This window comes from Melampsora larici-populina (genome assembly GCF_000204055.1).
Source record: "Melampsora larici-populina 98AG31 unplaced genomic scaffold MELLAscaffold_19, whole genome shotgun sequence".
NCBI lineage: Eukaryota > Fungi > Basidiomycota > Pucciniomycetes > Pucciniales > Melampsoraceae > Melampsora > Melampsora laricis-populina.
Genome location: NW_006768783.1, coordinates 844,785 through 866,922, shown reverse-complemented (window position 1 = coordinate 866,922; position 22,138 = coordinate 844,785). Strand labels below are relative to the sequence as shown.

Genomic DNA, 22,138 nt, shown 5'->3' with positions numbered 1-22,138 from the left:
GATTCTTTTCGGAGCCGATCAGAGGACGGGTTTATATAGTGTGCTGATGTGGTTTTGGTGAGTAGGATCTGGATTGCTGTTGGAGCTTCTCGTATGTGATCATGTCCTGATTTCTCAAGCGTTTAGGGGACGGTGTCTATTTTTGTTCATGATCTCCGACAAAGATGAAGTCGAACGAATTGATAAGGCAAGCTGTGCAGGATTGCGATTGTGAGTTTACAAAAGCCATCGATAAGCCAAGGCTTACACGTAAGCTTGGATATCGGAGCCTGTTTTTTGATTTTGAGCTGAACGTAGTCCGACTCCCATCACATATCACAGGTGAAGCGAACCATCTCTCATGACCCAAGCGAAAGGTAGTGCAAGGACGTTTACTCGGTCGGAATTGTTATAAACAATGAGGTCCTTGTTTTGGTAGGATTGATCACGAATCCCTTGCGAATTCATGGCAGTCAAGAGCCTTTCAAGTTCTTCGGAAGAACTTATGCAATTTGTGCACAGCTTTACACTGAGCTTTGTGCCGAGCGTGTTTGCCGAGCTTGGCGCCCTAAAGGAAAAAATTTTCTTCAACTTTTTGAATGCCCATCGACGAACTTTCCTTTCATGATCTCAGACCAATGTACATGCACATACGACACCTGATCTTTGCATCCCAGATCACAAAGGTATGGGATTGGGCGAGCGGTGCAACCTTGCCCTACCGGAGGATACTCAGTTCCCACTGCCCACATGCCGATTCTGCTGTTGGCGGTGCCTGGAATACCCAGACCAAATGCTCAAAGATGAATTGCCGTGGATCCGGATCTCGGAACACGGGGTTTGATCATACTTTTGATGCCTCCAAATGGGTTTTGTGCGATCAGGAGTTCGCATGATGATGATAGGGTAGGACAGGGTACATTACACGAAAGCGGTGTTAGTGATTGCATGTTTGAGACTCGAGTGGTTGTTGTTCAGGATTTCTGTTTCTGCAGAGATTGGGATGTTGGATTTGACTCTCAGATATATGTGCAAAGGGGATTATTTGAGATTTTGTCCAAAGTTCACCACCAAAAGTGGCTTTTTTACATCACCCACCTTCATAGGAGCATTCTAGGGTCCTTGTGGTACCTTTGACATGCACTGCAGGCAATTCTTTAAACATCAGCCTTGGAACATCAGATACACATTGCATTTATATCACAAACAATACCATTATGGTGATGCAATGTCAATGTAGATGCTCTTGGAGGCCTAAAGTGACATTTGAAGGATGGCATATTGACCAAATGTGGATTACATCATCACCAAGTTTGTCACATATATGGGTTGCAAAGTGTCCTCTTAAGGATCAAAAACTTCCATGCACAATTATTAGGTTGCAAATACATATCTGGCCGAGTTACAACCCCAAAAATGAATAACACATGTGTGCAGTGATGATGTTGAACAATCAATACCTTGGCATTTTGACCCAGCTTGGAGTTCTGTACATGGTTTTGGGCAGCAGGTTGGAGATGCGATTAGATGTGTGTTTCTTGTGATATCATGTGGTTATCTCTAATTATTCTAGCTCAAGTTTGTCCAGAGTCACCCTCATCTATGTCTATATCTAATCCTCTAGATGCTTTTGTTTTCTCTTAGTTCCTTAGCTTCTACAACTTGGAATTCTTCTTTAAACTACATTTCTTTATATCATAACTTGAAGCTCCGTGTTGCATGCTTTTTGCCCCCAACAGATTGCTTACCGCTCAGGCGTGGCATTCCTTTTCTGAAAGTTGTGGTGCTGGTTTGAACTCTGTTTGGATATTTCAATGGTCTCACCCTTTTTGTGAAAATCATCAACGTTCTGACTACTAATTCATCAGCACTTGATGGGGTTAAATGAGCAATCCAGTCTTTTCGTTGATCCTTTATGAATTCCAATGCGTACATGGCGCCCACACGTTCACGTCTTCGATCAAACATTCGGTGAGTCAGCCAAAAGATGGTACCGTCGTATAATGAAAGCTTGTCAAACTGTGCCCTGAAAACATTGCTCTTATCTGCTTTTTCGGGGGGACGTCTCAATCCTTGAAGTGGCAGCCATTCGAAGCGAGTCGAGGTGATTTTGGCCAGTTTTTCCTTGAGCCAATTATGCCCATCCTGGAGATCTTTTAGCATGTCTGTGTGAAGACCGTTGGACAAAACCACTTCAGAACATACGCTTAACATCTCTAGATAATTATCCCAAGTCTTCTTCATATTTTCAACCAGATATGTCATGTGCCGCTCCGAAATTTGATGTGCACCCATTGGCTTGAGAAATTCTAGAACTTTATCTTGGTATGTATCAATCAAGGCGCGAGGCGGAAGTGGTGTGTGATTTAGATTTGATATCAGTTCCAGACCATGACCATGGTTCTTGTCGTAATCTAGGCCGGATTCTTGTTGTGGAGATGTGGAACTCAAAGGAGAAATTGTGTCTGCTGCCGTGTGGCTTGTCTCAGACTTTTTTGAATCAAATCGGATGGTTTCGACAGGGGAGTAGAGTTTTGATCGTGTCTGCTCGAAGGTGTTCCTCGTATTTATCTTACGTGTACTTACCAAATAAGCTAATTGCGCCTTTTTCAATCTTTCATGAGGCCAGTTTTCTCCGTAATATATTTCTATAGCTCTAAGTTTTGAGTCATGTTTCTGCAGATCATCGGTATTGCTGGAAATAGCTTCCTGGTGCTGTTCTTTGGATTTTGAAACAAAAGTTGACCTAGAGAGGCCTCTAAGAGTTTTACGAGGTTTAGATACTAACTCAGAGGAGAGTCGGTTTGGGAGATTTGATGGGTCCGAGGTAAAACGTTCGTCATCTAGAAAGGAGGGAAGCCTTTCTACTTGGCTGATGAAGCCGTAATCGTTGGCAAATGAAGAAGAATCATCGGCAGCTTTTCGCTTGGTGGATTGAGAATTTCCTTGATGAGTCTGACTTGGGCGCTCGAGATGTGTAGTTCTTGATAAGCTCGCACTTTCTTGAGAAAACAACCGCTTGCCCTGAGAGGTTGAACTGTCCTTTTTTTGGTCTAAATTTCTGTCATCTATACCGCTCGAAAGAAGAAAGTCAGTCATAAAATTTCATGACATCAGAGTATAAGCGTCAACTCTGGATTGATACCTGGTTAACCGCTAGAAGCCTAGAAAGAAAGAAGGTAATACCTGGATTATTCTGGCTCGGGTTCCATTGATTGTTTTTCTCAAGAAATCTCGAGCTCGCGTAGCCTTCCGATCTTACAGCTTCATTTGTAGCTTCAAAGTCAGTCCATGCATCATTATCAACAAATATCTTTGAGGGTTCTTTTGACAAGAGCCTTTGTTCAGAAAGAGGAACAGACTGAGTGCTACTGTAGCTATGAGGATGCATTGACAATCCCCCGGATCTCAAGAGGTCCTCGGGGTGTTCGAACTCAAATATGTCAGCTTGGTTTTCAGGTTCTTCCCCCTTTTTACTTCTGCTACTACCAAGCGATGGTACTTCTGCCTGATTCAGAAAGTCTTTGTGCGCATGACTAGCCGGTGATGGATATTGGAACAGTGGGTGGGATGTAGGTGGAAAATCTCGGAAGCCGCTGTACACCAATCAAGGATTAAAAACAGATTGCTTTGCCTATTGATTAGTCATCCGAGACACTCACAAGTTCGAAGACCGCTCTGACCCTTGCTGACTCTCTAAAACAGGTATCATAGGCTGTGTGCTGTGAGCTGTGTCATGAGTAAGAAAATTTGTCATATCTTCGAGAGTCCCAAGAGGCCGTCTCCCGTTCGAGAGAGAAGAGATGACTGGAGAGACGGGAGGTCGCGATGAAGCGTCATCTACGATTTGATTGTGTTTTTTATTGAAGGTCTCAGAGGGATTATTGGAGTGGAATCTATCATTTCGTAGAACTCCATTAAACTGATACTCAGGAGATGATGAAGGAAAGGAATATTGAAGATATGGCATTGGGTGTGTCTCGTCGTGCATTGTAGTATGTTCAGCTGGGTATACTGTCGTGGTAATTTCATCATATGGGTCTGTTGTAGACGGTGAAATGTGGTCATTTGATAGAGTGTAGTGATCATGTCGAGCCAGAGGTGCAGTCAGATCTGGGCTAGGTAGTTTGTCAAACAGCTCGTCTTGGGACACTTCGCGATGATGAGGCTGTTCGTACTCTGGGGATGATGTTCCGAATATCTTCGGGGTTCTAAGCGGATGATCGTGGATACTTTGAGTTCTTTGAACATTGTCCGATCTCCATTCGTAGGACGGTTTCGGGCCGCTCACCTCTGGACTCGCTGGATGTAGTCCGCTGAGCACTTCGAGCCAAGACGAATCTAGCTCCAAGTCCGGAAGCTGGCTTATTGTGTGGGTTGATTCGTGGTGATACATTTTGTTCTCGAGTTGGTCTTCAAAGTTTTCCCATGACCCTTGTCCAAGGCTGTCCATTAGGGCTCCCGATGTGGGATGCAAGATATGTGAGTCGCGCCAAGAGGGTTCTTCAGAACTACTTGGACTTATTTGAGCATTGACCGGTCTCCATTCGTAATGCGGTTTCGCGCCTGTCACCTCTGTACTCGCCGGAGGTAGTCGGTCGAGCACTTCGAACCAAGACGGAGAATCTGGCTTCAATTCTGGGGGTTGACTTATTTCATGGTTTGATTCGCGGTGATACCAGTTGCTCTCGGGTTCAACTTCAAGGTGATCCCATGGCCCTCCTCGAAGGTTGTCCATAAGAGCTTCCGATGAAGGAGAAGTCAAGATATGCGAGTCGCGCCAAGGGGGTTCTATCTGTGGACCTGGAGGGAATACGTCGGACTGGGTTTCTTGCCCTGTACCTTGAAGTATCGGACGCTGTTCCCGAATCTCGATTCCGGCTCCGCTCGAATGATCGATCACTGCCCCATCGCGAGTCTTGAAGACACCTGTATTCATTTGCCCAAGAGACTGAAGACTTTGAAGATACTTTGTAGCAGAGGAGTTGTTAAACAAACAAAAGAGTCAAATATTATTATTTGTTTTGATCGCCGCGAAAACACATCCAAATTGTTCACTGACACTCTTCCCATATATATCATTGTAAAACTCGTCAATTGGCGGGATGTGACCGATAGACGTAGCGGGAATGTTTGCAGTCCAAGTTCCTGGCGCGTCAAAGAGTATGCCAGAGGCATGTTCGTTGTCCAATTCAGAAACACCCTGCTCATGGAGTGCCGGATCGAACGTTTTTGCCAAGTAAGACGCATAGCTTTCCGTGGTTGAGATAGGGTGACCTATGGTCTTGGAAAAATCCCAAACGCCCATAGCCGTCAGCAATATAGGCCAATTCAGAATCAAGGCTATGGTCTGGTATGACTTCTTGTTGAGCAAATCCATGGACGAGTCGCTTGGTGTTGGATGTGAGTTGTCTATTAGTCGTGAGTTTGATCATTTTCAAGACTTGAAGCTACAGGTTACTCAAGTGCACCTCGCACCATAAAGTAAATTGTGTCATCTCAAGTAATGCAAAACTAGCTTACGCGCCGAGCAGTCTCGGCCACCATCGGCGCTTTGCGCTACATCATCAGATGAAGGTGAAATAGGGTGAAATGAATTCGATTATAGTTAAGAAAGAAGAACTCCGAAGTTTTCGTTTGGCGAATCGTAGAGGATCTCTGTTTGTGCTATCTTATCAAGGCTTTACCTCTAAGGATTCAACGAAGAAAGCAAAGAATGTAAAACATGTAGGATACATCAAGCTTAATCATGCAGCCTCGCGGGAGCTTAAAGCTTAATCAACAATACCCAAGTGTCATGCCATTGAGCTTGATCGTCTCCTAACGAGTCTCGTAAATTAGCGGGATGCGATCATCATACCTATACAGGATCCTATCTTCTCGAAATCACGATGTTTAACTCGGTTTCTGGATGGAAATCAGTAATTGATCACATTCAAGCCCCTATCCCTTCCTCAAGCTCGGAGGACTAGGGTATTGTAATGGTCTATTTCAATGAAATTAACAAGGTCTTAGAAAATTGTTGTCTCCAGTATGTAGACGTGGGAAAAGTTGGATGTGGAATCCAGTGCTGTCGGTTGCTACGCGTGAAACGGAATATGTACGTGGCCTGAAAAGCTCGAACATCATGTTGTCGTACGCGAATTTTGGTGTTTAAAATGATGGTGAGTATGGGAGAAAGTAGCACAAAAGACCTGATCATCGAAGATGATGAGATGGATCATGGAATCATGAGTGAAACGGGCTGTCAAGTAGATTTCACAGGGCACGTGTGACACCTCACCCCTTGCGAGTCGAATTTTGTTTGGTCGCAGCTGGTCGTCATGTTGAGCTTGAATAACCTGAAGGAAGATATCGAGAAAGACAGACAACATGAACTTACCTCAAACAGAACAGCCAAATGACCTCCAACAATCAGATTCAGATATTTGGTTAGAAGAAGATTTCATTGAAACCAGTACAGACCATCAAGATCTTCAAACCTCTTCTGCAACTCGATTATCACAGATCGAATATGATCGAATGGCAGAAACATTTCATCAGGTAAGACCTTACATTCTCCAAAGCAGAATAAAAACCAATTCCTATACTCATCATCATTCTCAAAGGCAGGATATCGTGAGGGTATAAGCGAAGGAAAGCTTGTAACACTTCAAGCGGGATTCGATGAAGGCTTTAGTCAAGGATGCGAACTTGGAAAACAGCTTGGGACCCTCCGCGGACGAGCATCAGGACTCCTATCCTTCCTTCTGACTATCACAAACACGGAAGACGATAAAGAAGATCCAAGAATTGATAGAGTTCGGAAGCTAATTGGCGATTTAAACCGATGTGACCCGCTACCCGAATGCTTAGAACAAACTACAGCAAAACTCCGTTTCCGACCAGAAACCGAACAGCTAGGCAGGAAGGAGATGAATGAAAACCTCCCTGAAATTAAATCTCGGCCCGAAGGCCAACAATTGATCAACCGGTGTGAACTTGAACTAGACGAATTGCTTAACTCTATCGGATTCTTTGAAGCCCAAAAAAAGGTAATGGATAGCACAACTCAGCTCGAAAACCTTATCGGTTAATTGTAAGACGTACTGCAGTACACGACCCTGGACTTTGACTTGGATTTTCTATATGTGTATAGATGTCTTACTCTCTGCTTAACTTCAACCAGAGGCTATAACTTGCGAATCTTCGGAGACCTCATGCCTTGTGAGATAGCACAGGTGAAATTGATGCCTACACCAACACACAAATCGTTATTGTATCACTCTCGGAACCTCACATGACGACAGGCATAGAAACTCAAAGAGAAGATGAACTTTTACCCCGGGTGAAAATTATAAACTTTTGAGAAAAAAAACACGAATGTCAGGCGATTGAGATTGAAGATGTTGGAATTTACTATCAAAATTCTATCATCAAGTTATTTCATTATCAAAAATTAATTTTCAAAAGTAGATTGCACAACAATTCAAATGAAGAGAACTATTGAAAAAAGATTACGAATCTTAGGAAGTCATGAAATGATTATGAAGAATAAAGGAATTACTGAAATCGTTTGTCTCAATTCCATCTAGTGAAAAAAATTGATGGAAACAAAAATAGAGATCAATAACCAATGTTGTTCTTTGTTGATAAGTGTGATATTGATGGAACATCCAATGAAAGGAACAAAGTAAAGACCATTGAAAGAACTAAGAATACATTTGTTGGTACCAGCCCAATAGGACATGCAAGGACTGAATTATCTAGGTCAAATTGATTGAACTTCTTGCTGAGAGTTATCAATCTTAGAATGTGATCCAAGAATACCAAAGCCTACTGTTGGTCAAGTTATTTGATTCACCCTTGGTCTCTCTAGCGTTGGTGATCAAGCTAGTGAAATCAATATTCTGTAAACCGGGAGTTAATTCATTCAAAACTTCATCGGTAGTAGGCAAACATCCACATCATGTCTGTGTGGTGTTTGCCCGTCAACGAGCGCACACGAGTCGCCTTTGTGCCTCAAAGGCAGTCCGTGTGGAGAGACTGCCATAAGGACACGGTGCCAGCGTGAGACTTTTTTTGAGAAACTTTCTAATTGTATTCAATAAAACAGTCGCGATTTGGCTTATAGATGAATTTGGAGAATGTGTAATAATTGATTGGTGAAGCGCAATGGTTCAAAACCAGCCGGTGCAGTTACAGAGTTTGTTGAGGTGGTTTCAAGTAAACACAGAATTGGCAAAGAAATCAAATCAAACCGCAGTTGAGAGGCATGTTGGATCTGTGATAGTAATTGAGGCAATGGAAATGATTGGACATATTAGAAGATGAGAGTATATAAACTTTTAACAAACTGAGAAGAAAGAATAGAATGGATTTGATAGGTCTTTTTCTATAGACAAGATTTGATGGATGTTGGATGATGTTGAAGTTCATTCCTGTTGAGAATAGATGAGGAATCAAAACCAAAGATCACACGTGTCATTCGATACGACACTCACAATGTGGATGTTGATGGAAAAGGCTAGGATTCCTGTGATTTAAAGTTAAATTTCCTCTGCGAATGATATGCATTGAACTTTACATCAGCATATTGCAAAAAGGGAAACATTAGCGCGGCTTATAAGTAGCTTCAACGTACGAACGCGGCAGAGTTGGAAAAGGTGATTGGACAGGTAACATGGAATCAAAAACAGGAAAATGAAGATGAGCAATCTTTTTAAAACAGCAAGTTTTTGATCTTTTACCGAACAAGCGAGGTAAGAAAATAACTGCAGAAGTGGAATCAAATAGTCCATGGTATAAAGACAAAGTTGAGTGGAGCTTCGGAGTATGTTGAGACTTTCTATGGGTTATGGTGCAGCAAGCCTATGTGATTACACCAGTTATATACAGCTACATGTGCTCACTTATGTAACTCGATTTCACATTTGTAATTTCCGATCCAATTTTTTCGAACGGACAGGTCAGATTCACTCTCATTTGACTTTTATTATCTTTATAAGTTCTCTCAGCATCATTAGATTCGTAATCATCGCTTCTATAATCTTCAGGAACCGAGTCGGATCAAAACCTTTTCATCAAGAAACTCGATACAAATGTCCGGTCGAGGAGGAGGAGGTAGAGGAGGAAGAGGAGGAGGGAGAGGAGGAAGGGGAGGAGGACGTTCAGGAGGCATAGCAGATTTATCACTTGGTACTCTAACGTTTGCTGATATATTAGCTACCTCAAGAGCAGATGTAGGTGATGTACTTTATCCAACTCAAGGCGTTCAAGTTCCAAATACAGACGGACCTACACTTCATGAAGAAAAATCAGTTAGTTTAGATGTAGATCGTTGGTTATTTTCATCTGTTAAACCTGAAAGAAGTAAATGGGTAGTCGAAGGTGAATTAAAGAAAAGAAAGAAATCAAATGGTAGTGGAATCACAAATCAAATTTCTAGACTCGGACTGAATTCAACCATCACAACAAGCCAATCATCATCATCGAACAATCAAGATTTCCTTTACTCTGATCGATATAAATCTAATACTAGTCAATCACATTCACAATCAAAACAAACGAATGTACCGGATACAAGAGTTTTTCTAGATCAAAAATATTTTCCTACTGAGCTTTGGACAAGTTATATTGAAGGCAAGAAGACGATCTTAAAGACCAAGAAGCGTAAGGTTAACAAATCAAATGGCCTAGATCAACTCGAAGATGATGGGGATGGTGAGGAGAAGGAAGGAGAGGAAGAAGAAGAAGAAGCTATTATTGAGGAGGAAGAGGAGATTGATGAAGATGATGTGAGTTGTTTCTCCGATCCAATTTTGATTTTTGACTCAGTTTAGATTTGAATGTTTTCTCACTGGGCATTTGCTTTTGCTTCTTACTGATACGTCTTCTGTTGCCGATCCAATCTCGGATCTGCGCCGTTAGCCTGATTATGATAACAATTACTTTGATAATGGTGAAGATGACGATGGGGCGGGAAGTGGGGGCGATGGAGGTGGAGATGAAGGTTTGTCTTGAGATTCATTCGATACATCATCGAGTAAGAAGCTAATCCCCAACATTCTTTCACACAGGGGGCGTGTTCTGATCAGGTAAACCAAGTCTTATGGTATATCGTGTTGTTCATATTGTCTCTTCTTATCTCTTCCATTGCAACTAATGAGCTGTCAGACATGAAGTGTTGTTCCTTTTATCTACTTTATCCATAGAAATTCTCTCAACATTTCCTTATACCCACTTCTTCATAAACGCTCGTAGTTTGATTCATAAATTGACAAGAGTATGTATACATATGAAGTACTGACCAAAAAAAACATGAAAAGATTTATTATTGTAGTACCACCTGATCAAATGAAAGATGAAAGGACGATGACAGAGTCTGTGAAGGAATCAGATGAGTTGAGAAGTTTGAAAGTTGTTGAACTAGTGAAGCTGTAGACCACCTCCTCGTACTACTCTACGATTTGCACCCAACTAAAGAAATCGAAACCAAAACGTCAAAAGTTGATATAAAGAAAGACTACCCAAAATAGTAAAGCCGGAACTTAAACTTACCTGACAACCACAAAAGATTAACATTACTGCATAAACGATAGCTGACATGAAGCAGACTCTTGCTACTTTTGTGCCATTCTCTGGCGATGTCACTGATCCCATCAAAACATGGGCATGGTTTTGAAATCCGATGCCGATTGCTAGAAGAAAGACTACACCAATCGAAGATAGTACAGAGCAGCAACCAGCTAGATAGATACATAGAACAAAGTTAGTAATAGGTGATTGTATGAGTTTAGTCTTCTTTTACTGGTGACTTACCTAGTCCTGATCCTACAAGTGGCATGATTGATTTGGTTGAACAAATGAGTTTGATTTTGCTATGTTGGTCAGATCGAATTCAAGTGATGGTCGCCTCAATTCTCATCGACACTTCTCAGAGCCTGAGCCGCACCGCAGGTTCAGGCATTTCTAGCCCCGCGAGTCCTGGCCGTACATGCACTGATGGGATGTGATCCGGCCCTGCTCTTCCATACACATCAAAGAAAATTTCAAAAAACATGTCTGACAAAATGACTGTAGTTTTGAATTATGAGACACCATTGCAATGTGCTTTCTTGGGTTGGTGACTCAAATTGCCTCTAGTGCTACCCCAAATTCTGCTCTGAATCAGACTGTGGATTTGGGAAATATGGGCATCTATTTCCCACCCACTTGCATGTACCATATAATCATTCTGACTTATAGTAAGGACCAGGAGCAGTGGGTTCAAAGTAGTGGATTGATTTCAAAACTTGTAACACAAACTATCTTACAATGTGCTTCTACCTCTGTCATCTTCATTTTAAAGTCTCTTGTGCAAACAGGCACTGACCATCTGATGATCATAGCCCACTTGACAGATTGATAGGATTATAATTTACTTGCAAGGGAATTATTCAAGTTGATTACATACTCAATAAAATCTCAATCACATTTCCCATAATGCATTTGATCCTAATTAATGAACAAAGAACCTATTTCTTGAATTAAATCTGTCAGAGTCTATCCAGATTTCTTGTGATGATATCATTCATAATTCCTTGAATCCAAATCTTCTCAAACTCTTGACTTCTTTACTCAGAGTCATAACTCATGATCCAATCCTCACAAGCCTCATTTTTTTCACAAAACAAAACTAATCGAGTTTAGTCCTCTAAACAACCTCTGCAAAAGTAAACCCTCAACTTACAAAACTCATTTAAACAAAACCCTCAATTTAAATGCCCTAAATTCTTATCAAGTCTTTGTCAGAAATAAAATTATATATCAATGAAATTCATTCATGTACATAAACCCAACACTTTGAGAGAAAAAAAATCCTACAACCCACTAAAGTTGTATAAAGGTTTCTGACTTTGTGCCTAATCAAATCATTTCACAATATCATTGGTTTACCCACTTTTCTTTACTGGATTCAGTAAACACATCTTTGATCATTCTTTGTATCTGTATGATCAAATACAAACCCAAAAGAAAATCAGCTAGATGTTCAATTTAAAGGAAATCAATGTATAAAGAACTTACACATTGAGATCATCTTGATCTTGATTATTTCTTGACCAATTCAAAACTCTTGATGACCTAACACAACATCATTCTTAAAAATTTACAAATCTTATCTAGATTTTTCAAAAAACCAAATGATAAATGAAATCTTCATTAAAATCACAAGAACATAAAATAATTTACTTTTTTTGGTATACCGGGTTTTGAAAATCCAGATCCCTTCCTCTATCTTGTTTTATCATCTTCCCAAACCATTCATTCAGGATTGTGTAAGAAACAATTCTTTCAATGTAAAATCCAATTTTCAGTGACCATTTTTGCTTTGAAAAATCTAATTCATGTAAACCTACTCAAAGTCAAACATATACTTTTTTGATACTTCATAAACTCCCCAGACCCCTCCAAAAAAACTCATTCAATCCAATCTTACACATGATTATTTCATAAAACCATAAACCCAAATCAAAAATTAAAACTACTAATCAAAAAAACCACACACACACACAAACTAAACCAATCAAATAACCCACAAAAACAATCATACTAGTTTTTTTTTCTTGATGATTATAATACACAAACTGATATAAAAGAAACCTTTTTTTGGTCAAATCTCTTTATAATCCTTCTTACTCTTACTCTTCTTGACTCCATTCCACAGAATACACAACAAATAAAAATTCATATCTCAACTTTTCAATGTTTTCTTTCATACATTTCTTTTTTCCCTTAAGATATACTTTTTTTCCCCTTGATACCTTTTCTTTAATTCTTCTACCTAATCAAAAAACACATTACATTACATTCCAATCCAAAATTTTAAACTTTTTTTTTCATATCAAAAAACCTTTTTTAATGTTTCTTAACCGGACTAAGTTCAGGTGGTAAACCCAACATATTTTGATCATTCTAAAAAAAAATCACAAAAAAAATCAAAATAAATCATGTAAAAGAAAAAAGAGAGACAGAGATGGAAGAGTCACAAAGAAAATCTTACATCTAAATCTTCATTCTTTCCTGCTGACCAATTCAAAACCCGATGACCACTTCCGATTCCATTCATCAATCGATGACTATTCTTAACATTAAAAATCTTACGTCTATACCCCACCCCACACACACAAACACCAAAAAGAAAGGAAAAAACAAAAAAATATGTTGAGTCTCAATGAAAACTGTTTAATGTGAAATTCGAAACAAAAAAAAAGTTAACAAACTTTTTGATATTAAGCTTTCCAGTCCCTCCACCCAAACTTTCTCCTTCTTCTTCTTCTTGACCTTCTTCTTCGACTACTACTTCTCCTTTTTCCTCTTCGACTTCTTCGACTTCATCCTTCATCTTCTTCTTTCCTACTTTTCCTCTAGCTCTAGGTTTCACATTCTTAGTAATCACCACATTCGCTTTCTTAACCGATTTTCCTTTTCCAACTTCTTCTTCTTCCTCTTCTTCTTCTTCTTCCAAAGCTTTCTTTTTACTCACTTTACCTTTCCTCACCACTTTTTTCACTGGCTCTTCTTCTTCTTCTTCATCAGGTTTCTGTTTTTTGGTTCTACCCTTTACCTTCTTTAATGGTACCACCGCTTCATAATCTTCATCATCTCGATCCCTTTTACCAAGTCCTACATTTCCTCCATCATAATCATCATCTGAATCTATAACATCAGCTTTTGCTTTTCCTTTTCCTTTTGCCTTTCCTTTTCCTTTAAGTTCAGTTGAATTGAGTTTAGCTTTCTTCACACTCAAGTTTAATGCAGCAGGTGATCTAGATGAAGGGATCGGATTAGGTTCCGATATCGGACTATGACCATCCATCAAAGGTGTTGAAATGTTTCCTAAATCTTCAATCGTACTGGTTTCATCATCATCCTTAATAACGATCGGATCCGGTAAGTTTTTACGTGATCTAGCTTTGATCGGTTTAGTAGTAACTTTTCGACTTGCATTCACACCTTTCTTTCTTCCTCTAGTCGGCTTAGGAGCAGGTGGTGATGGTGGGGTAGGTTCATCTTCTAGATCTTTTTCTGAATCAGTTGGATTTTCTTCATCCTTGCTCACTCGATCTGGTTTACTAATACATCCACTGATTGAAATCCATCCATCATTGGTGATCATTCGATTCAAATCGATGCCTTCTTCTTCAAGATCCGAATCTGGTATCACTTCTTCACATCCATTTGTCTTCTATTTCGTTTCATCGACAAATTCGAATCAGATAAGTTATCTATACGATTTCTTTTTTTTGGAGGGGCGGGGCTTCGAACAAAGAAACCTGTCTGATGCTAGAAATACACTTACTGATCGAACCTGAGTGGATATAGGTTTTTTAGACCTTCCAATCGGTTTCTTTTTTTCTAAAACATTGGATTTCTTAAGCCGTTTAACTGTTTCAGATTTCTTCAAACCTTCATCTGAAACCTCATCAGATCGATTCTTCTTTAAAGAATCTATAGGTTCGGTTTGATGGGTTTTAGATCCACTTGGATGATTCGATTCAGAAGATTTCTTGTTGGATTGAAACGAATTCGAATGTTCTCTTGATTCTCGATGTGAAATTCTTAGTTGTCTATTAAGTGTTCCGATTTGTTCTTCCATTTCACTAACTGTTAAATGTGATTCATTTAATTCGGTTAAAGTTAATTCATATGTTTCATTTAATTTTCTTTTTTTTTAAACAAAGTGAAGTTAAGAAGAAAAAAAAGGAAAATTTATCAGGATGACGACTCATCAGAAAGATTCCTTCATTAATTAAGATTGAAACAATAGAAATCAAATGCTTACTGATGAGTATGACGAAGTGACTCGTTTTCGGTGACAAGTTCATTGAATTGTTGTTTTGAATTCATCAACTCTTCTTGTAAACTTTGATTTTGTTTCTCTGAATTGATTAAATCAGTCTTCAATCTGTTAACTTCAAGTTGAGATAAATCGAATTTCTCTTTGACCTGTTTGATATCGATTTCCGATAAATTTAATTTCTCTTTGACTGTTTTCATTTCGATTTCCGATAAATGTAACTTTTCTTTTACTTTTTTCATTTCGATTTCATTCAAACTCAATTGACTTTCGATCTTACTCATCTCATATTTCAATGAATTCAATTCAATCTTAGGTTCGATCCGATCCAACTCTAATCTTTGTTTGATTTCTTCTTTTTCTCTTCTTTCAATCTCCAACAAACCTTCGAACTCGGATCCGATCCTAGCCCATTCTTGATCTTTAATATTCAATCCATTCAATTCAGTTAGCAATCGTTGGTGTTGTGAATTCATCTCAGATTGAAATCTCATCACGCTTTCTTGAATCCTTTCTTGTTCTGATTCTTGTCCTTTTAGTCTTGTTCTCAATAAGTCTTGATTTAATAATGATAAATTTAATTGACATTTTAAATTTTCAAGTGATGTTTTCAATTTCACTAAATCATATTCATGTTCGATACGCCTCATCTTCATCAATCGGTTCGATTCATTTTGACGATCTTCATCAGATTCCAAATTGAATCCGGTCTCTGCCCATATCGCTTTTTGTTGGATTTCAGATTCTTTAATTTCTTGTCTGACATCATTTTGTTGATTTATAAATTCTAATGAATCTACTTTAGATAAAACTTCATTGATTCGATCTTCATACATTCTCCTTTCTTTTTCATCTAGGCCTTCATTCACCAAATCTCGATCAACACTCACTTCAGTAGTCGTTTGATCATCTAACGATCTTCGATGACTTGTTGATTTCTTCATCATCATCAATGATTGAGTACATTCTAATTCATCAATGAGTTTGATCTTTTCCTTTAATTCAACTTCGATCTGATTTAATCTTTCTTCACTGAGTTTTCTTTTTTCAATCTCTTTGAAAAGTTCTTTGGATTGTTCTATGAATTTGTTTTGACTTTCTAATAATCTTTCCGTTTGAAGTTTGGATTCGATTTGGGTTTTGATTAATTCTTCTTTTAAATGTTGGGATGGATCTGGTATAGGTTGTGGTGCTTGTGGATGAAGATAAATTCCGACTGAGTGGTTTTTGTGTTTAGAGATTGATGGGATCATTATAGATTAGTTGTGGTAAAAGATCAAAGAACAAGAATCATGTATGCACACATAAACAAAACAAGCTCAGTAAGCTTATCATATAGAATCCTTGAATGGGGAATATTGTTGAAATGCTTACCAGTTGAACCAGAAGGTTGATGGGTAAGGCATGGTGGTGAAGATGAGGAATGTTTAGCCGGAGATTGAAGTTCAACATATTGATGATGATGATCAAGACGTTCAGTCAGATCAGTAGGATGATCATGAAACCGAATCCCATGATCTTGAAGTGTTGAAGTGGATGGAATCGGAACACGTTCGTCCTGAATCAACTTTGTTGGAGATGGTTGTCTAATCAAAACAGGTATCGAAGATGGCTTGATCGCATGATGATGATGATGATGATGAGAAGGACCGATTCCAGGAATCGGTTGTGGTATAGTAGAAGAAGTGGATTGGGTTTGAAAGTTTGAAATAGCAGGTGGTGAAAGTAAAAGAGCTTTTTGATCTTCTTCTTCTTGATGATCTTCTTGTTGTTGTTGGTGATCTTGTTGATTATCTTCTTGATTATCTTGTAGCTGTGGTTGTTGGTATAAGTTAGTATTTGTAGGAGATCTTTGAAGTTTTGATATCTTTTTAAATGGATCTTGATTTTTTAAATCTTTTGAAACAAATCGTTTTGGATGATCTGGTGTTGAAGGTGGTATAGTTGGTTTTGGTATTAATGTACTACTCGATGATGATGATGATTTGATGGGTTTTTTTGAGGTAGATGATTTGATCTTGAAATCAAATTTAGGTTTATGATTTGTGGTTGTTGTTGGTGTTGGTGATATGATTGGTGGATTGACGACTTCTACTTGTTTTTGTTCTTTTACTTGTGCTAGTTCTTGTTCGTGTTCTTCTTGTCCGCGTTCTTCGTGTTCTTGTTCTTGTTGTTTTGGTGATGATAGTTTGATGTTTAGTTTAGTTGGTGGTGGTGTTCTTGCTAATCCCATCTTGGATATTTCTGGTAAACTGATATTGGTTTGTTTCCAATTTTTCAATTTTCAAAGGATCAGATTGAATTTCCGGTTCCAATTTGATTACCGAACCGTTTCACTTTGGATGATCACTTCGATCACCGCTTCAGTCATCAGAGTGTGAGTTTATCGATTTACAAGCTTTAAAGCTCATCCAACCTCAATCTCTTTTATCTCATTCCGTCGCTTATCTGACTCATCACTCAATCTTAATCACCATCCAGCGGGATTCTCAATTTTCTTTAGAACCACCATAAATCTTAAAGCACATCAACCCTGTTTGTTCTGATGGTAAGAACGCGTTCACAGCCACGATTTCTAGAAATCACATTCAGGGACAGCATGTAGAAAAGTCTTTCTTTTGAAAAGAGGTTGAAAATCAAGTGGTGTGAAAAAAGAGCAAGAAGAGAGAAAAGAGAGATATTTGCTTTGATGAGACATAAGAACAATTTCCAGCTTGTTGACCATCTGGAAATCCAACCTACCATCCCCATCATGTCATGCTCTTCACACTACAACAATTGACATCTTTACCCAGGGGTATAGAAAAGTAGTGTGGGCATAGAAAGCTATTGGTAGGGTACTTTTCTATACCAATAAACAATGCTTTTGATACACCTATGTAAGATATTTGAGATTGAGAAATTGAGGAATCTCAATTTTCTGTTTTTTGATATTTTTATCCTGAAATACAATTCTATGCTGATAAAAGAGGGCGATTGATAAACCACGCCGGGCAGAAACAAAGAACAACGCCGGGTTTCCTTAGCTCGGACTCTTATGGAAGTTATACAGGTTGGATTTGCCTGTAAAGGTTCAGAAACATTCTGAAGAGGATTCAGGAACATTCTGAAGCCGGATTCTGAGCATTACAAGTGAGGGCATCCTTTTCACGGTAAGTTGGAGGATCCAACCTGGCGGGAGACTATCCAAGAGACTTCAAAAATTGAGAAAAAAAGGCGCTGTGAGGCGTTTGGCTTTGTTTATCTGGCCTTTTACGGTCCTGTACGATGATGTATAGCTCGCAAATCAACACTTCAATCAATTTGTATGTCATTCAACAAAACTCTTTGATGATTGCACCAATCTACGCCCATATGAGGATAAAATTGTCACCGTGTGATCAGGTGTGATCACAGTAGCCGATCATAGAGTCTTCTTGCAAAAAAATCATTCACGGGAAAAATGAGAACGATAAATAAAAAAATGAAAAAGAAACACAAAAAGGTACTAATCAAAATCAAGAAGAGAGACGCAATACAAAAACAAACAAGAACAATGATAAAATATACCAGAACAACGATAAGAAATGTCAAAACAACGATAAAAATACAAAAATGAAGATCAAAGATACAGTAACAAGGGTCAAAGATGCACATAGAGATAATCAATGCAAGAACAATGTCAAAAACAGGATAACAGTGATGAAAACATGAGGATAAAAACTTGAAATCGTTGACATAAACACGAGAAAATTGATAAAAAGCGATTGGTTAGGCCTGGTTAGGGGGGTTAGGGGTTTGGGCTTAGGCTTAGGTCTTGAGGAAATATCGAGAATGTGGAGGAATGTGGCAAAGGATGTTATTTCATTTTTGAATGAAAATGCATTTTGATACAGCATTTATTTCTAAAGTCTCTCTGGTAGTCTCTCTTGTAGTCTCCCTCTCTCCCCAGGTTGGATCCTCCACCGTTCCCCCTTTTCAGTCGGTGAAAACCTCTCTGACACCGACTTCCTGGAGTATGCGACGCCGAGTGTAGTAGTTGTGACACTGTTGCCAGTGGTCAAACACAATCAGGTTTGGGTTCGTTTCTACACGATCTCGTGTCGATAAACATCATCAACATAGAGAACACCTCTTGGGCCAAGAATTGAAGTATTTCTTTCAAAGTTCCACTTGAATGAGAAGTAAAAACAAAAAAAAGAGAAAGTTGTAGAGCAAAATCTATGTACATATTACCGGACCTTGATTGCGATGCACAGCTTTATCATCTAGTATTGAACGCTTTGAAGTGTGATCTCAAAAGTCATCATTATCAGCTGGAAACATAGCCATCCCGTATGCTCGAGAGCTCTCGAGCGTATCTTTAGCTTTGGGGTCAAAAATGGACAGCTTCAGATCGTCCGCGATCAGTCTCAAAGAAACTTCGGGAACTAAAACTGTACGGACAAAGCCTTCGGGACTGAGAGGCTCAGCTTTGGTGTGTACAAGTCAATTTGGAGCTTGGGATCGCAGGAAGTGCCAATGAAGAGTTCGATATATGATTTCTAAGCCTCTGCCACCGTAGCTACAGTTCCAAATTAGCTACCAAAAGATGAGAAACCGAGTTGAACAATGAGATACTCACTACCCTGGTTGTTCAAGCTCAAAAGTGAGATCTCCATGCAATACACTATCCATTCGACGTGTACCATGAGCCTTACAGATGTTCAACGCACTGATCAAATAAGTGCTTTCAGTTTGGTGATCGATGATCTGCTTCAGATCGGTGATGTACGGCTCTACGCGACTGGGACCAGGGCCCGATATGAAATGTGTTAGAGAAACTACATCGAACTTGGAAGCCGCACGATATGTAGTGGTAATCAGAAGTTCAATTATCAACATACCTCGAGAGATCTCGAAAATTGATTGATAAGGGCCAACCATTCTTTTTCTCGATGGGAACATATTTGGACTCAGCAAGGTGCATTCCACAGAAGCCAATCGTCTCAGACATCTGATGAAATGAAAAGACATTTTAGACAAAATTGATTGTACTTGAAGGATCGAAGCGGGATGAGAGCATTGGTTAACCAACAGAAGACTTACTGGAAGAGAAACTGTATCATTTGCCTTGAGTCGTTCAAGAAGCATTTGCATGGTGTTTTGAAGCTTCTGTGAAGGCTGTGATGGGAGAGGCTCATCGCAGAAAGGACACTCATTGTCGTCTTTGTCCGAATCGGACGTGTCTTGGTCATCTGAACTATGATTCTCCGCTGTCTTCAAAAGAACTGTTTGGCTTGTTTCTGTGCGAGAGTCATCATCCTCAAGATTGGGATCATCAATGTCTGATGTAGAGATCGAGTGATTGACTTCGGTGTTGCAAACTTGTGTATTTGCTTCTAGATCAAGCTGAAGTTCCTCTAGAGTTGGGTCGTGTCGACAAGGTTTCAATGGGCACTTGTTTTTGTAGTGACCGGACTCTTTACACTCACTACATTTGCGGGGGGGCTTAGAAGTCTTTGCAGGGGGGTTGGAAGTCTTCACAGGGGGTTTGGAAGTCGTTGGAGGTGGTTTGCAAGTCTTTAGGTACTCAAAACCTGAAGGATCTCGCGGAGTCAATTTAGATTTTGACCTATCCTTCTTGGAACCAGTTGGTCGACCTCGTGTGTTTGTTTTAGTTTCAGGAGCTCCGACTGGTACAAGTTCGTATCCGCCACTTTGAAGTTTGGCGAGTTCATCATATGCCCTTTGTAATGCATTTTCAGGAAGAGTACATAGGATTTCGGCTTGACTTTGTAAGTCAGCTTTCAATGCCTCCAAAGATTCTGGAATGGGGTCAGCAGTAAGTCGCCACTGGTCGTGAAAGACTTTGATCGGAACTTTTTGTCCGAGAATGATATAGGCTTCAATTTGATGTGAGCAAGGAATTCCATAAGAGGTTGAAAATGATTTGGTGCAAGAATTTTGACTCGGCTTTCCAATCAACGCATACTGTTCAGTTGCCAATCCAATTGCATATTGAGAGATCTTGGTATGTAATAAGCTAAAGCATTCATGAATGTTATTGAGTGTTCGTTGAAGTTCATTGGACAATTGACATTCAAACTCGATGTTTTGATGTTGGACTGCTAGTTTGAAAGCTTTAAAGCAGGATAATAGATCCTGAAGCAAACTTTCAAGGAAGCTCTTGATAAAATGATGAGAGCCCTCCACCCGTGAAGTCGTTTGGTTTCCAAAGTGTAGGAAATTATTTGCAAATAGCTTAATGTACTTTTCTACTATCGGAAACCAGTGAGATTCGAGATACTGAAGGATTGTTGGTGAATGACGCTGTGAGATTTTGATGAGATTTTTCTTGTTCGCATGAAACTCATCTTCAGTACGAGAAGCTACAAAAGTATGCCAGCAATTGTAAAATTCATCCCACTCCTTTTTGACCGTGATGATATTTTGACATTTAGTTAAGATGGCCTTATTGATATGCCACATACATAATATATGACTGCTTCCTGGAAAAACATCACAGATTGCTCCAATCAGTGCTTGTTCTTTATTGGTCACAAATGTATTTGGCCAAGTTATGTAGGGTTTGAGGAGTGTGTCGAGCTGTTGGAGGGCCCATGTGTACTCCTGGGGATCTTCCTTGTCCAAGAAGCAAAATGCCAGTGAGAAAGAAGAATTGAAGCAAGTCGAGCCCACAATGTGTAAGAGAGGCAACCGGTGCTTGTTGGTGTTATATGTACAGTCTATTCCAAAACAATTTGGAAAGCGGCGGCCCATCTTGATTGCTTTTGGATGAGCAAAAAATAGGGATTTGACGGTGCCACTGGGTCCAAGGTTCATTCGATAAAACCAGTTTTCTTTCCGTAAGCATGTAATAAGATGGACCATAGGTGTTTTCCCTTCAAGTTCAATCTTTCGAGAGCGGGCAATCTGATTGTACACCACGGGGCAACTTTGAACTGGGACCACGTGAAATGTAAGTTGGGTATGACCACACTGAGTGGTTGTGTAGAACAGGTGGTAGCAGTGTGAGTGCGGCTACGTGGCCTTCACCCATGGCCTTTCACGTATCTTACACATGGAGAGAAAGACCACGTTGGCATGGCGTGACTTACCAGCCAATGAGTGGGTGAGCTGGGTCATACGAGCGCAACCTGCCAGCCAGGTGCTCAGCATGCGAATGAGCTCATCCAAGCTCACATCGAGTGCTGATCATGTGGCTATTCTCCTTTGAAAAGCATCCACTTCTTGACAAAATCAAAAGGACTTGTCCACAAATAAATTTACTTTGAAGCCCGCCCTTTTGAAAATCAGGCTGTACCACATCTTGGTGTCATTCTCAAAACCAAGATTTGGGTAAAGGTATGATGATCACTG

At 39.6% G+C, this 22,138-nt stretch overlaps 4 protein-coding genes across 4 annotated transcripts; 2 read left to right on the top strand and 2 right to left on the bottom strand.

Annotated features, from left to right (window-relative positions):
• Positions 1 to 315: 315 nt before the first annotated feature.
• Positions 316 to 5,359, bottom strand: MELLADRAFT_106718 (uncharacterized protein; the record flags this gene model as incomplete). Its single annotated transcript, XM_007410187.1, has 7 exons — positions 316 to 547; positions 595 to 754; positions 1,728 to 2,469; positions 2,566 to 3,047; positions 3,166 to 3,575; positions 3,642 to 4,948; positions 5,042 to 5,359. 7 exons carry the CDS (start codon positions 5,357 to 5,359, stop codon positions 316 to 318), a joined length of 3,651 nt encoding a protein of 1,216 aa, XP_007410249.1.
• Positions 5,360 to 6,332: 973 nt separating this feature from the next.
• MELLADRAFT_116531 (uncharacterized protein) lies at positions 6,333 to 7,098 on the top strand (the record flags this gene model as incomplete). Its single annotated transcript, XM_007410256.1, has 2 exons — positions 6,333 to 6,522; positions 6,588 to 7,098. 2 exons carry the CDS (start codon positions 6,352 to 6,354, stop codon positions 7,053 to 7,055), a joined length of 639 nt encoding a protein of 212 aa, XP_007410318.1.
• Positions 7,099 to 9,059: 1,961 nt separating this feature from the next.
• On the top strand, positions 9,060 to 9,981 carry MELLADRAFT_52606 (uncharacterized protein; the record flags this gene model as incomplete). The annotated part of the gene is made up of 2 exons (XM_007410257.1): positions 9,060 to 9,755; positions 9,889 to 9,981. The coding sequence occupies 2 exons, from the start codon at positions 9,060 to 9,062 to the stop codon at positions 9,979 to 9,981; spliced, it is 789 nt and encodes a 262-aa protein (XP_007410319.1).
• A 405-nt stretch (positions 9,982 to 10,386) lies between these two features.
• MELLADRAFT_86604 (uncharacterized protein) lies at positions 10,387 to 10,804 on the bottom strand (the record flags this gene model as incomplete). Its single annotated transcript, XM_007410186.1, has 3 exons — positions 10,387 to 10,437; positions 10,519 to 10,706; positions 10,780 to 10,804. The coding sequence occupies 3 exons, from the start codon at positions 10,802 to 10,804 to the stop codon at positions 10,387 to 10,389; spliced, it is 264 nt and encodes an 87-aa protein (XP_007410248.1).
• Positions 10,805 to 22,138: the final 11,334 nt, after the last annotated feature.